This window comes from Aedes aegypti, chromosome 2 (genome assembly GCF_002204515.2).
Source record: "Aedes aegypti strain LVP_AGWG chromosome 2, AaegL5.0 Primary Assembly, whole genome shotgun sequence".
NCBI classification, from domain to species: domain Eukaryota; kingdom Metazoa; phylum Arthropoda; class Insecta; order Diptera; family Culicidae; genus Aedes; species Aedes aegypti.
Window position 1 is genome coordinate 200536710 of NC_035108.1, and position 15349 is coordinate 200552058.

The 15349-nt window shown below is 39.8% G+C and overlaps 1 protein-coding gene across 1 annotated transcript in view; it reads right to left on the minus strand.

Moving 5' to 3' along the window:
• LOC5572859 (origin recognition complex subunit 1) overlaps window positions 1–15349 on the minus strand; it is a 43776-nt gene that overhangs the window by 1296 nt on the left and 27131 nt on the right. The window contains exon 2 of the mRNA XM_021843706.1: window positions 9946–12214. Within this exon, the coding sequence (XP_021699398.1) occupies window positions 9946–12214 (2269 nt within the window). The remainder of the gene's footprint in view (window positions 1–9945; window positions 12215–15349) is intronic.

Consider the following 15349-nt stretch of genomic DNA (forward strand, 5'->3'; position numbering starts at 1 on the left):
GAAAAAAAAGCCACGTGCTCGGCTGGGATTTGAACCCAGGACTATTGTATGCTAGACGAGCGCTTTACCACGCGTAATGAGTTAATTAATTTAATAACCATGCGGATTGGATCACCGGAAAGCTCAATATATGTGTTGACCCGTATAGGCCTGAGTGAAAGCAAAAATACTAAAACCCTTACTTCTCAGCGAATACTTAACGGATTCAAATAATTTTTGTCGGTATACTGGCCCGCATATCTAGTTTCTAGAAATGGCCGGAGGAACTCGAGAATACCCATGTAGCCGAAGTTATTGCGGTGGGTCACTGGGTCAAGTCGGGTAGAAAAAGGCGATTTTTTGGGACATGCCAAGTTATCTTTATTTATTTCCAATGGCATTCATTTTATTTTGTATAAATCATTAAGATCTGATATTCAACATTATAAATTAATAGTTTTTCACTGTTTACAGTGTACCAGATCGAATTAAATGTCCTGAAGAACCGGCTCTAGATTTGTTAGCTATTAAACCGTTTCAAATCCCTAAAAGTATAGATCGAACATAATAGTTCACTAAAATGCATTCCCATAAGCTTGACACAGATGTTAAGATACAAATTGTGCATTTTATAAATTTGAGGCATCCCGAGGACCCGAAAATGGTCATTTGTAGAATCAATCAAATGCAATTGACATAATTATTCAATTTAATCGATTAACAGAAGGATTACGCTGATGCGTTTTTCTTAAAACTCCTTGATATAGTGGCCACATTATATCCGATTCTGGAAATTATCTGTGACTTGAAATTTGCCTACCTCAAGGGACACAGAAGCACAAAACCTTTGTCACCCGACCTGACCCAGTGATCCACCGCACCAACTCTAGCCACAGGAACATTTCCGTGATTCTTTGACTACTTTTAGAAACTAGATATGTGTACGAGTATACTGACAAAAAAAAATCGAAATCCGTTAAGTATTCGCTGAGCGGTGAGAGTTTTAGTAATTTTTCCTTCACTCAGGCCTATACGGGTTAATATATATTAGAGTGACTGCCTCTCTGTAATAATCATGTCGTCACTTGAATGCGAACGACACGTTGATGGCCTTCCCGCATCTTTACTATTCCACAATACAGTTGTTGTGGAAGCGATGACGGTATGATAGGCAAACAGTTTCAACACAAAATAAATCGCACTCGCTCTGCGCGCGTGTGTAGTATTAATGAGATGGATTAATATGGGTTATGAAAAGGGTCCGTGTGATCTGTGGGGATTTTAATTCGAAACTTGTAATCATCTAAGTTATTAGGTCACCAAGTGGCTCGGTAGCTTAAATGGTAAAGCGTTCGTCTAGCATACAAGAATCCTGGGTTCAAATCCCTTGCTGCCAGCGCGTACCTTTTTACAGCAACTTTGATCCACACACATCAACAGCACCGGGTAACAGGTGAAATCCACGGTTGTCGAGACCGGTGAGTAAATCAATATGAGTAAGAAGAAGATGAAAATAATCCTTGATAGCAAACAGTGAATTGGCATTATAAAGTTAAGTGAATTTATAACTAAAGTTAAGAATATTAATTGAATTCGTGCTGAAATATTGATGAGAGGCAGGTAATTCTATCGAAATCTACATTCTATATGAAACTAAGTTTGCCTACATATTAGGTTTATCCAGCGCTCCTGTAGATTTGTACCTTGCACATAAGCCAGTCGTTAATCAGATACATAACAACAGTAAGGAACCTTGTAGTAGATTTTCTTCCAATAACTCATCAGCGTAACAATCTAGCCACAGACAAACAGACGTAACACTTAGAACAAATCCCGATCAAAATCATAGTCACGATGACATGTACGCCCAATGCTAAAATCGGTGTGTTTGGCCGATGGACCAACAGATGGCGGTAGTGTGTAAACGTCAAACGCGAACAAAAACGATGCGAGCGCTGCGGGTGGTGGATTGGCCACCTACCATATATTTGAATCGGCCGTTAAAAAGGTGGTCGATGGACATCGGTGAGAGTGTGACGTCAGTTTGTCTGTGATCTAGCTATATGAACCGCTGCGTAAACTGGTATACGACCGACGAGGACATACGACTGACCATAGGGGACTAAACGTAAGTCAACTAGACACATAAGGACTGTTCATTTTATAAAGTGGACACTTTGTTTTTGCTATATCTTTTTTATTTATTGATAAAATCGTAATCGGTTTTCTGTGCATCGTTCAACTATTATTCTACAATACTATTAAAATATAAGATCTTAGAAAATGCTTTTGGTTGAAGAGCCAAATAATTTTTCCAAAAACTCCTAAGAAAAGCTGTTCGTCAAAGTTTAACATTATTTTTCGCAAAACAAAAATCCTAATTTTTATGAACATATTGTATGTTTGTATCCTTTACTATTCTACAAAAGGTATAGCTTTAGAAAAAATCAACTATATTCCACCATTCTCTGACATTAGGTAACTTTAGTGATGCACCCATTTATGGCCAAATTTGCTGATACTCCATCCTTTCACTCCCAGCAAAAGAGGAAAGTAAAAAGCGTGTTCAAAACTGGTCTGGTTTACTAAATAAACTATATTTGTGCAAACGAGAGCCAAATCGTGCGTTTAAACCACAGTCCTAAGCACAAATTTTACTGTTTATGGTAGTTTTACTAAAAAGTCTCATACTTTTAAAATCGTGTACGCATATTTATCGATCTGCAGCAAATTGTAAATGGTTTTCTCCGAAAACTTCAATTGGTAATCTCAGAATAACATATTACAAAAATAATAGGTGCAAAATGAAGTCGATTTTATTACAGCAGTGTTGCCAATTTTGATGATTATCAATGAACTTTGAAAGGTCTTCTAAGAATAAAGCAATTGTGTATCTATTGTGCTTTAAATGTCACCTGGGGACTTAATAAGTAACTCTATGAAGGCGTAAGTCATTTTTCATATTAATACTATATTAGGACTTCCGTCAGGACGTACTTTTAACAAAAAAATTCTACTCATACCGATCCCCTTCAATTTTAAAATGGTTTTCTCTAAAAATATAGGGGGAAAATGATGTTATTATATCTGTAAAATTGTTGTTCCAAAAATAACTTGATTTTTTCCATCAGGCTTCTAGTTGATGATACTTTCGAAGAACAAGCCCTTTTTGAAAATAAAAAATATAAATTGTCGAATTTTCCAGCCAATTTCTAACAATCATTGATTTTGATAACCTCCAAAAACGGACCGTTCTAATCGTTGTTCCATATTCGTGTGAAATTTAATTAATTTTAGAGAATTTTTATTATCACAACATTGTACAATACTAGTCAAACGATGTGCAGTAAACCGATTGAAATTTCATTGATAAATTAAAAAGATACAGCATGCACAAGGTGTCCACTTTTTAAAATGAACAGTCCTTACTTCATTCGGACAAACAAGTTTATATACCATTATGCTTTTATAATACGAACATATACATAACTTTCTTACTTAAGACATAAACTGATATATGCTATGTATAATCATTATCTCGCTCAGTAAAATTATAACCTACCGTATACTATTACATCGAATAGCTGTGTTTTTATTCGGCGCTGGTTATAATCGCGGAATTTAACCCTTGCAGTACCAGTACCTTGTTGGTTGTTATACACATGAAGTTTGAATTCTGTAGCAAATTAGGCAATTAAATTGCCATCCAAGCTGGCAGACTTGCATGCAAGTTGGATGAAATAGCCAAATTTTGTAAATTTTTCAAAAACTAGACGTGCTATGATATTTTTGAAAACAGCAATGGATGCATCAACTCTTAAATAAGGTAATAGCGGCATTTAAGAAATAATAAAAGACTTGTTTTACACTTTGAAACAAGTCATTAAATTTGGATGTTCAAGTTTTTCGAAGTTGTTTGATAACTCTGTTTTATTATCTTAAGTTTATTTTCCGCTGATCTTTTATATTTTTCTTGAAACGGTATTTTTTTTTGTCAAACCTGAAAAAAAACTTGGAGATTTAAGGGAATTTAATTTCTGAGTAGACACCATGTAAACGTGACAGATTCGCGAACAGGCTTGGAGTGAGTAAGCTCGCACCCGTCTGCTCGGGTGAACATTCCAAAGGAAATGGCAAAAAATTCGCAAACATTAAGGTTCTCGCGAGTAGCCGTACAAGATTTGATTTATAAAGATTTTGATAGACAATTAAATTAAATGCTTCATTCACTCGCGAGCACGACATATGCGAGTAAATCAGCACTCGATGCTCGCGAGCATTTTGTTCTGTTTTTGCTTCGGTTCAGCAGATATGTTCGACACTTTACTTCGCTGATTGTAGCCTATAGTATGAGCTCGGTAGCATTCCCAGAAACATTTTAGTGGAATAAGAGTTAAACAAACCACACTAGAGCTTATTTCAGCTGAATAAATTGTTGTTCGACTACTTATGTTAATTGGTTAGCTCCCCACCCCCTGCCGAAGTGCGAAAGTACCAAGAATAGGATTGAGTTCCCTACATAATGATAGGCGGTACCGAGGGCTCGTCTGGGAGCAATTTGAAATTTATTCAAACTCTAAAGTTTTTGGGAAACTTGTCGAAATAACTGAAAAGATATCTAAAAAATCGTAGTTTCACAGAATTTCATGTAGGATTTCCTGAAAAATCCCGTTCTTTTCCCAAATGCTCCGAAAGAATTTTTTTTTTTTTTTTTTTTGTATGGTATTCAGTTGGAGCTGCCTGACAGGCAATGGCGCCCACATGAACACTGTTTTTTTATTAGTATTGTGACGTGGTAGTTTTTGAAAAGTGCCCATATTCCCTTGCTTCTGAGAAAAGGAAGCATTGTGAAAATCAGCAGCTCCATCAGAATTTGTTTGAAATAGTTGTGTAGTAGTGTCATTACTAATACTGTCTAGTCGAAATGGTTTTGAATAATTTGTCATTTAAGTGCTATACTGATTACTCCTGTCTTTTACGTAAGATTAGAGTCTTAAATGTCAATTGTCGTCAAGTTTTAACAAAATTAGGCTGTTTAGTAGTAGTTCTAGTTAATTTTATTTTTGTTGTTAAAAGTGTTTATTGGTCATTACGTTCATATATCCTTAAAGAAAAAAGTCGCTTTCCTTGTCTGTTCAACAATTTTTCGAAACTAGCAAGTGTACCCTAATGATCGATCTCAGCGTCTTACTTTCCATAGTCATTTTATAGTGAATATTGAAGAGTAAAGTTACCTTAGGCTTCTATTACAGTCTCCTACATGATTCACTTTTCGGTGGCAAATGCAATGCTTCACAACGCCTACTTTCTACTTGTAAATTTTGCGAAAATGAAGCTGGAATTAGATTGTTTATACCGCTATTACAAAAGAGGTATTTCTTATTATGGCAATGTAAAAACCATATTAAAATAAGATTGTCGCCACTTATTTCTACTCAGTGAATCTACTAGTCATTTTCCTAAGTTCCTATGTATTCCCTACGTCGTATATGATAACGATGTATCTAACTAGCTAATAGTAAGAGTGGCTACGGATCATTCTGGTTAGCAAAAGGCAAACTGAACGTCACCAATAGTATTAATGTCCACTTCGAATAGATTAATTATTTGAAATGGGCATCAATTCTATCAATGACGCAGAATGTCCGTTGGATCACATCCGAGATATTATTGCGTCTATGCCATATGAATTATGACGCGGCTTTAAGCAAAAAGTGCCAAAATGCGATACCACCACTACAGGTTACGCCTTTGGTTTCCATCATATGGGCTAATGGATTATGCCCTCCCATCGCGGCAAGGTCGCATAACCAAGGGGAGGGATTCCCAAGTGCTCCGAAAGAATTTCACCAAAAATCAAGATGAACATTTGGGTTTCGTGTCCGTGCGGCTAGTATCGTCAATCGATTCTATAACACTAGTCCGAACATAAGGAGCTCGAACGCCACTATCGTTGCTGTAATACACTCCCATGTAAAATTAAAAAAATGGCTCACCCCTCAAAAAACATACAAAAGTGTTTTCTCTATGTCTCTGTGATTGATCCATCACCCTTGACCGGTGGGATTCGAACCCACGACCCTCAGCTTGGTCTTGCTGAATAGCTGCGCGTTTACCGCATCGGCTATCTGGGCCCCACGGTACCTTATTCCAGGATTGAGCTTGAGCTTGATTGGCCGCCCGTGGTTGCTACTCCATTATCGCCAGATCAGCTGCACTTACACAAGGAACCAACCAGATGACTGCTTGGGATTAACAGGCACCCTCAGTGTATAAGTGCTATTTTTTCGGCAACAATGGTACCTGCCACGTCAGAATGCAGACCAATAAGGGGAAGGAGAAGGAATTGATGATGCATTCAACTGGCTCCCACGGTTGACCGTATATACCACTGCGTCAACACCAGTTCATGCGGGAAGGGAGAAGGGGTGGGGTAATTTTTGTGGCAGAGAGGCTTGCTGGTGTGGTTAGCAGACTGCCTATGTATCAGGCGTAAAGGAAGGCATGCTATAATGATGAACGAATGGAAGCGTAGGGAAACGGTTTATTTCTGTCCGTCTCGAGTTCTAGCAAATGCTATGAACTGTGATAGATATACATCAACTGTGATATATTAAGAGTGGTAAATAGAAGCAAGTGAAAGATACAACTACAAAGTACGAGGAAAGGGACGGGCCTGGGATTGAACCCATGACCTTTTGCTTATGAAGCAGAAGCGGTAGCCATTAGACCACCAACCCCGTCTCCACGGTACCTTTTTCCAGGATTATATCAAAACACATTTTTGCAGTGTATACAAGTTATGATGATATGTGTATGTCTCCTGCTACTTAGACGTGTGTTCATCATGCGGTCGATTTATATTTTTTTTGCTTGTAAATATGCATAGTATAATTCGTGAAAACTAATAAGCTGATAGCCGTTTCATACATGGAGTAGATTTCGTGAAATACTTGATGCTAAACTCTGTAAAATAGTGAACAACACTCTTCAACTGGGCTTATTGTTCTCGTCTTTATCGTTCATCTCACCGTCATATTGGATTGACACAATGGTATGCAAGAAGTGTTTAGAACCGATCAACTGTACCACCGACGTTTTCACTGTCTGCGAAGGAATTTGCATGCAAGCATTTCATGCTGCTTGTGTTGGTCTTTCCGATGATAGTGTATGTACGCTGCATCAGGAAAAATATCATTTGGTTATGCGATGACTGCCTCGCTGATTTTCACGATCATCAACAGAAAAAGTATACTGCTCAGCCCGATGATATCGCACCGCGAAAAATGTATGAAATGAAGAGTTGGTCAACATGACATCGAAAATTGCGAACATGGAAAAGACACTTTCCATCATGTGTGCCCAACCGAGAGATTCAGTTTCTTCGATGCCGTCTGTTCAACGACACTCTACACCTATACGTTCAACGAAGCTCTATTATGGTTCAAAGATTGATGACATCCGTTCTTTACAAGAGAATTTGTTCCAGCATGCTTCTAACTCAGATAGCCCCATTCCTCATAGCGAAGAAATGTTTTCGTTGTTTCTAAGTAATATCGACGGCCGTGTAACGGAGGATGAAATTAATGTTTTGGTATCAGAGTCAGGTGTTCTTACAGAAAATCGAACGTTTCGTGTAAAAAAACTTGTCCCAAAATGGAAGATCGATGAGCCGCTTGACTACGCTTCTTTCAAAGTTAAGGCCCAAACGCAATGATAGCGGAATGGCAACGGAAAGCGGAACCGGTTCGCCAGCATGAATTACACCATCTCGACTGAGCTGTCCACGAACTAAAGTGAATCAACACTGAGTCGACATACATGTCATAGTTCGTGCTGGCGAACCAGTTCCGCTTTCCGTTGCCGTTCCGCTGTCATTGCGTTTGGGCCTTTACTGTCGAAGGAAAGTACAAACGATTGCTGCTACGAGAAGATGCCTCGCCCAACGGAATAAAATACAGGGAATTCATCGAGCGACCGAGAACACACATGGAAGCCCTGTCAATTGTAAAATGAGCATATGAACACTGTGAAAGCCGTTGAAACTAAAATTTGTTGATTCAATTTAACTGTCATTGTATCCCTAATATTAGTGTTTGGTTGTTCATGCTTGTGTTATGGACCTATGCACGGGTTCACTATCTGACGTTTTAGCGGTGCCGTGTTATTTATGGGACTATGGACCAATGCACGAGTTCACTAAATTGACGTTTGAGCGGTGCCGAATTCACTCGTTGCCATGGTCACGTAAATAATACGGCACCGCTCAAACGTCAAATAGTAAACTCGTGCATCGGTCCATGGCAACCAGTGAATTCGACACAGCTCAAACGTCAAATTAGTGAACTCGTGCATCGGTCCATGGACCGATAGTTTTAAGATTATCATTGGGGTTCAATTAAGCCTGTTGATAAGTAAACAATAAAGTATGACGTTTTCATGTCCAAACGTAAACAAACAGTAGCTGTTGAAAGTTTCACTCTGATACAATCTACCAAAAAAATGTGAAACGATAAAATTTCATAGGGGCCGTCCATTAATTACGTAAGGGTTTATGGGGGGAGGGGGGGTTTGAGATTTCTTACGCGTTATACAAGTTATTATTTATTTTCATACAAAAAGTCTTACCATGGGGGGAGGGGGGGTTGAAAAATGCCAAAAATTATCTTACGCAATAAATGGACCGCCCCATACAAGTGTAGCCACAATTTTTTCTTATAATTTAAGCTTAATTGTCTCCGTACGTTGACTTCAGTAAGTTTTGCATCAATCACAATGCAAAATTTATTAGAACATGTCGAATTTCAAAGAAAAGCAACCTTTTTTGTAACCATTGCAAGTCCTATATGGCCGGACACCTCTTGTCCTCTATGACCGGACAGTGGTAATTTTTTACCAGTACAAAATATAACTAAACATAAAATATGTCGACAACTCCATTGACAAAAACCTTTTTCTCATAACCAACTTTTTACAAGGTATAATACTACACAATTCAAAAGTTCGTTAATTTTTCTAGTTATCGGAAAACCTTAAATTGATCTTAGGGTGCAGAGCTACTTAGGCACTTCCATGATTCACTTTGGCATGGAGGGTTTTTCTTGGCCGAATTATCTGAAACTTTGCAACAAGAAGCTCTTCAATAAGACACATATTGTGACCAAATACCACAGAAGGGCGGTTCAAAAATTAAAAATTTTTGAGGATCCAATCTCCCATATGTTCTTTACCATTCTTACCATAAAAATAGTGTTATGTGAAATTCTCAGCTCTCTAGCTGGTGATTTAAAGGTGGTTCAAAGACAATGTAGGTTTATATGGAAATTACTATGAAGAAATTTTGAGATATGTTCCAAACAAGCGAGTACTGTAAAGTAAATACAAACTTATTATCCCATAAGAAAAACTCATTCTTCAAACCCTAATAAAGAAATTTGCTGAAGTGAGAAATTCAATTCGACGAATAGCAGAAGAGATATTCATGAGTTTGTTTGCTATTATTTAGCTGAATTTGGAATTATAGCCCTGCAAACATGTATAAAAATCCCAAACAAAATTAGCTCAAAAGGGATTTGTTTCCTCAGCAACATCCTTCATTATGGTTTGAAGAATGAGTTTTCAATATGGGATGATAAGTTTCTACTTACATTACAGTACTAGCGTGTTTGGAACATTTCTCAAAATTTCTCCATAGTAATTTTCATATAAACCTACATTGTCTCTGGGCCACCTTTAAATCACCACCTGGAGAGCTGAAAATTTCACTGAACACTATTTTTATGGTGAAGATGGTAAGGAACATATGGGAGTTTGGATTTTCGAACAATTTTTAAATTTGAATCGCCGTAATACCACAGGCTTGGAACCTTTAGGAAAACCCCACTGCCGAAGTGAATCAAAAGTGCCAAGAATGGGATCCGGGTCCCTATATGGCTACATTTACAGATATATAGTGCTTATACTAACCTCAGATGTAACTGCCTGCAGAAACAACTGTTCCAGCTTTGAGCAGCTTTTGATCGTCTGCACCTTTGCGCTGGCTATCATTTCCCCGAGGGCTTGCTGGACGTGGATCATGGACACGCTTACGAACTGGCCAGTCTGCTTGGATTTATCGTCCGCTATTTCGGTTGCCCTTCGACAAATGTCCAACGCCCGGCGAGCATCACCGGATACGGCTGCCACTTTACGTGCCACAAGTTGAACGGCTTCCGCATCGAAGGCGGACGTTCCGATCAATCGTGCCATCACAATTTCCTGCAACTGTCGGAAGTTGTAGGGCTGGAAAGTGAGCCGCGTCAGCCCTAGGCGGGAGGAAATTTTTCCCATCAGCAAACGTTCGGGAAGGTCCATGGTGTTTGCGATGGTGATGACCACCAACTGGGCGGAAGGTAAAGTGGGCCAGTTTAGCAGATTATAGACAACATCCTGGCGACGGTTGCATAAGATGTCGAGCTCGTCAACTAAAAGGACAGTCGTTACACGACGGGGAGCTTTAGTAGTGAAACGTTTCTCCAAAAGGTTGTACGCCTGTTCCCAAGCTAGCGTTTTCCCTGTGAGCTGTCGATAGATGTGAACGTAAGCTTGACGTGGTTCTGTAAGTCGCATTCCGTTTATTTCGACAAACTCGAACTTTGGAATGTCTTCCTCCTCGGCCGAAGCCTGTAGCGAACGAATTACGGCTGTCGTTGTGGCCGTTTTACCTGTTCCCGGTACACCGGAAACGTACATGCAGCCTCCACACCCATCGATGATTTTCCCTTCTACGAAGTTGTAAATTTCGTTGTACTCTTTTTCGCGACAGGGAAGACTTGTGGGCACCGCCGAAACATGCAACCGTTCACGAGCCATCGCCAGTTGACTATCTAACGCCACTTCCAAGGGGGCTGCCCTGTTGTGAATAGTGGGCTTTATGGCACCAGAGCGAATAAGTTTGCTCTTCGCTGCGCTACTAGTCTGAGATGTTGTTTTGTTATTTGTCCTGGACCGGGGAGTTTTAGGTTCATCAACGATACATTCCGCCTTTGTCGGAGTTTGTGTAATTTTCCTCGACATTCGTCGGCCCTCTGTGAACTCTTCGACAATATTCGAAAGCTGAAGTCGTTTCGGGGTACCAATGACTTCTCCGGTTTTGGTGCTCGGAGTTTTCAGTATACTCTTTCGTCGTGGTCTCGTTGTAGGTGTTTGGGAAGATTCCACATCGTCAGGCTTCCGAGACTTTCTTGGAGACGTTTCATTGTCCAGAAAATCGACTTTTTCTGGCGTCGTCCTCTTCCTGATCGACTTTCTGGTAGGTGTTTCACATTCCGATTTGTGGCGTTCTGATAATTTCAATCTTATTTTCATTTCAGTGCCTTTAGAATCATCCTTAACAATTGAATAGTTCAACACATCTTCTTCAGACGTAGGAGATCCACCCCGGAGACTGTCGTTCAAATTTCTGCGGAAGTTGCCAGATTTTCGTCTAGCTTGGTTCATTCGCGCCATTTTCTTAGGCGATAAGCTCTCCTCGTCGCTTATTTCGACATCGCCCAATCTTTCTGTGACCTGCACCAAGTTTTGCTTATAAACCGAACGATCTACGTTATCAATCGCTTTGACCACCCATGTGCCTTCGTTCGAAATGTTTTGCAGAACTTGATAATCGTCCTCTATGGCGTCTACATTGACGAATTCAATCTTCAACTTTGGAGTTTTCTGTACTTCTTTCGAAGCGCTTTTGCCAACAGAACGACCAGTCAGACCAGCTATGGATTTCCTTTTTCGAGGCGTTAATTCTGTTGCAGCATTTTTCAAAGGTTCCAGGTGGAATTTTCTAGAGCCAGAGATTTTAGCTAGTCTATATCGTGCTACAAACATTGGTAATTTGGTTGCCTTTTTGGCCACCAATTGTGAAATATCAACGTCCGTCTCGACAATTTCTACGCGACAATGATTGAAAATTGAGTCTATACTTATGTTAGGTTCAAAGCGAGAATCTTCAATTACTTCGTAATCCTTATCGAACGCATAGTTTTCATCCTTTTCAATACTACGAGGCAAACCCGCCGGTTTGGAATACCACTGAACGGTGGCTTTGAATATATCACCGGATTTCTTATCGTCCAATATTTCATACATATGCTCAATTCGCGCAATATCACATCCATTGATCGTTCCGGGATCAGCTTTGTCAAAGTTAGAAACCAATACGTAGTTTCCAATCTCCAGAGTTAGAGCTCCAAATATACATTTCCTGAAAGTAGAAATTCGCAGTCACATTTTAAATACAGATTTATTTTCATATTCGTATAGGGTACTGTTTTCACATCAAGTTCATAAAAAGCTAACAAATTATACCAGCTATAAGTCGAGTCTAGTACTCGACACTGAAGACGGCCTTACAGTTGAGGTCGAAATACGCGTATCTGTCAAAAAATACAAATTATAGTGGAATTTTAATATGGTATAGTACAGTTAATTCTCCCTTACTCGATATTGAAGGGACCATCGAGTTAGGGAGGTATCGAGATACAGAACACATATTTTTCAAATTATAAACATTTAATTATTTTGACAAAACACGTTCAAAATAGTAATATAAATGTGAAATATAAAAAAAATTACCACATTTACCTATGTGAAACTTTTTTAACGGTCGGCAAAAATTGAAAAAATTATCACCCAGGAATAGGCAGTAAACCTCAATTTTACTATCAATTTAGTCATAATATTCAAATTCTTGAATTTATTCAACATTTGGAGGACATTTGGAACTTTTCATGAAAATATCGAGTTAGAGAGGTAAATTCTCTTGGGAAACTGGAACAGATAGCATCGAGTTAGGGAACATCGAGTTAGAGAGGTATCGACTTACAGAGGTATCAAAGCATGCTAAATTGAAGGGACCGTGCATTCCATCGAGTTAGGGGAAATATCGAGATACAGAATATCGAGTAAAGGAGAGATGACTGTACTAAATTCGGTTTTTTGATCTACTTACAAATTATACCAGTTTGTCTCAAATTCCGAACGTTACTCTAAATAGTTGCAATTTCAATGGTAAGGATCAAGTTTCCGAATTCTCACTCACTCTCACGATAATAGATTTCCCCATCACCACAATTTTCAGCGAAAAGCTGCCTTGCGAAATTATCCGTCTACAAAACAAAGCGAAAATAGATAATGGCACAACTTCACAGCTGTGAGAATTTTATTTTATCATTCTCCTCTCCATGGAGAACTTTTCATGTGTCCATCGCCACAAGCAGCAGTTGCTTTTATGCATCAAATTAACTGCTGCTTTCGTCAAGTTGATGTGGTAGCATGGATAGCGTGCACGCATCGCGGCTGTTTTTAGCAATGTTGTAGGTTCCAATCCCGTCGGCGGCACCAGTTTTTCTTTATCCACATAGTGATAATTCTCGGGAGAAGTTGGTGAGCGAAAATATGATGGGGTGAAAAAGAAATTATCCCCGGATTGAAATGATTTTCGTTTATCCTCCATCGTAACTCTAGGGAAAAAAAGGGTGAGCGAAAAAAGATATTCACGTGAGGAAGCCATTCTCCTTACGTGCGAAAAATCGTAGATTTCGCATCATTGATACGATAATTCAGAACCCTGGTAAGGATTGATGTTTTCACAACTTTTAATTGTAGTTTACGGGGGAACGTCATTTGGCATAACGGTCGTTTTGCATAATAGCCATTTGGCATAATGGACGTTTGGCATAATCATTGAAAACTGAGTCGAGGAAAAGTTTTTTTTTTTTGTGGACTAGGTAGTTCCTATTACCGCAATTTGGTGGTTTGTGCGCACCAGGGTTGTTAACGTTGATCAACGATTAACGCATTCAGAGCGGCAAAGTTAGCTCTCAAAAAGAAAATCAAGAGTCGAAAACGTGCATGCTTTGATAGTCTATGCCAGAGTGCCGCCAATTCGAGTCCGTGGGGTGACGCCTACAGAGTGGTAACGGCTAAGACCAAAGGTGTCATAGCACCCCAAGAGAAGGCGCCTGAGTTGCTGCGATCGATAATCGATGTACTCTTCCCGCATCATCCCACAAGCCCATGCCCCCCAGCACCGTATGCGGCAGATAAATGAGAGGAAGTGGCGACGGTGACGAACGAAGAGCTGGCAGAAGTCGTGAGATCATTCGCGTCAAACAAGGCACCGGGACCCGGTGGTAACCCAAACGTTGCCTTAAAAGCGACAGTGAATGCGGATCCGGACATGTTCAGAACCACGATGCAACGCTACATAGATCAAGGAATCTTCCCGGATGTATGGAAGCGACAGAAATTACTGCTACTACCAAAGGCGGGGAAACCATCAGGTGACCCGTCGGCGTATAGACCTATATGTCTACTAGATATGACGGGCAAGTTATTGGAGAGGTTGATTCTCAACAGGCTAGTACCGTATACGGACGGCCTGTCCAACAACCAGTTTGGATTCAGGAAAGGTAAATCTACTCTGGACGCTATCCAGTCGGTCATTCAGACAGCTAAGGTTGCAATCGAGCATAAAATGAGCGGCATCCGTTACTACGCGGTTGTCATTCTGGATGTGAAGAATGCATTCAAGAGCGCAAGCCCACGCACTTCATCGCCTCAAGATACTGGTGCAGTTATGTAAGCTTCTAGAAAGCTATTTTGATGGTAGGATTCTACTGTATGATACAGAGGGGCAAAAAAGCGTTCGAATTACCGCAGGATTACCTCAAGGTTCAATCCTGGGCCCGCTGTTATGGAATGCGATGTACGGTGACGTACTGAGGCTCCCCTTCCGACGGTTGTTAAGATTGTTGGCTTCGCCGACGATATCACCCTAGTGGTCTATGGTGAATCGATGGAGGAAGTAGAGTTGACAGCAGCGCACTCTATTTCCATAGTTGAGGAATGAATGAAGTCTAGGAAACTATGACTGGCCCGTCATAAGACTGAGAGGACTTCTACGGCTATAGCGGCGCTATCGAGGATGATGTCTAACAGCTCTGCTTTAATTGCCAGCAAACGCGAGTTCCAGGCAGCACAGAAAAAAAAATCCATGTAAATTTCAGCGCAAAATCGTGCACATAAATGGAATGCCAGAATTACATGACACATCGAGTAATATTACATCAACATCATGTAAATTTATGCGAATTGTCGCGTAATCGGTTAGAGCCCATGCTAGATTACACGATATATAGCGGAAACTTACATGATGCTATTGCAATTTTACACAATGTGACGTGTAATTTTACGACATATCTGGCATTCCTTTCATGTGCATGATTTTAAGCTGAAATTTACATGGATTTTTCTTTCTGTGAGGCGTGGCGCTATCCATAATAAGGTATGGAGGACCAATAGCGCTTAGAACGAGCAGAAACCTAAAGCGATTGGA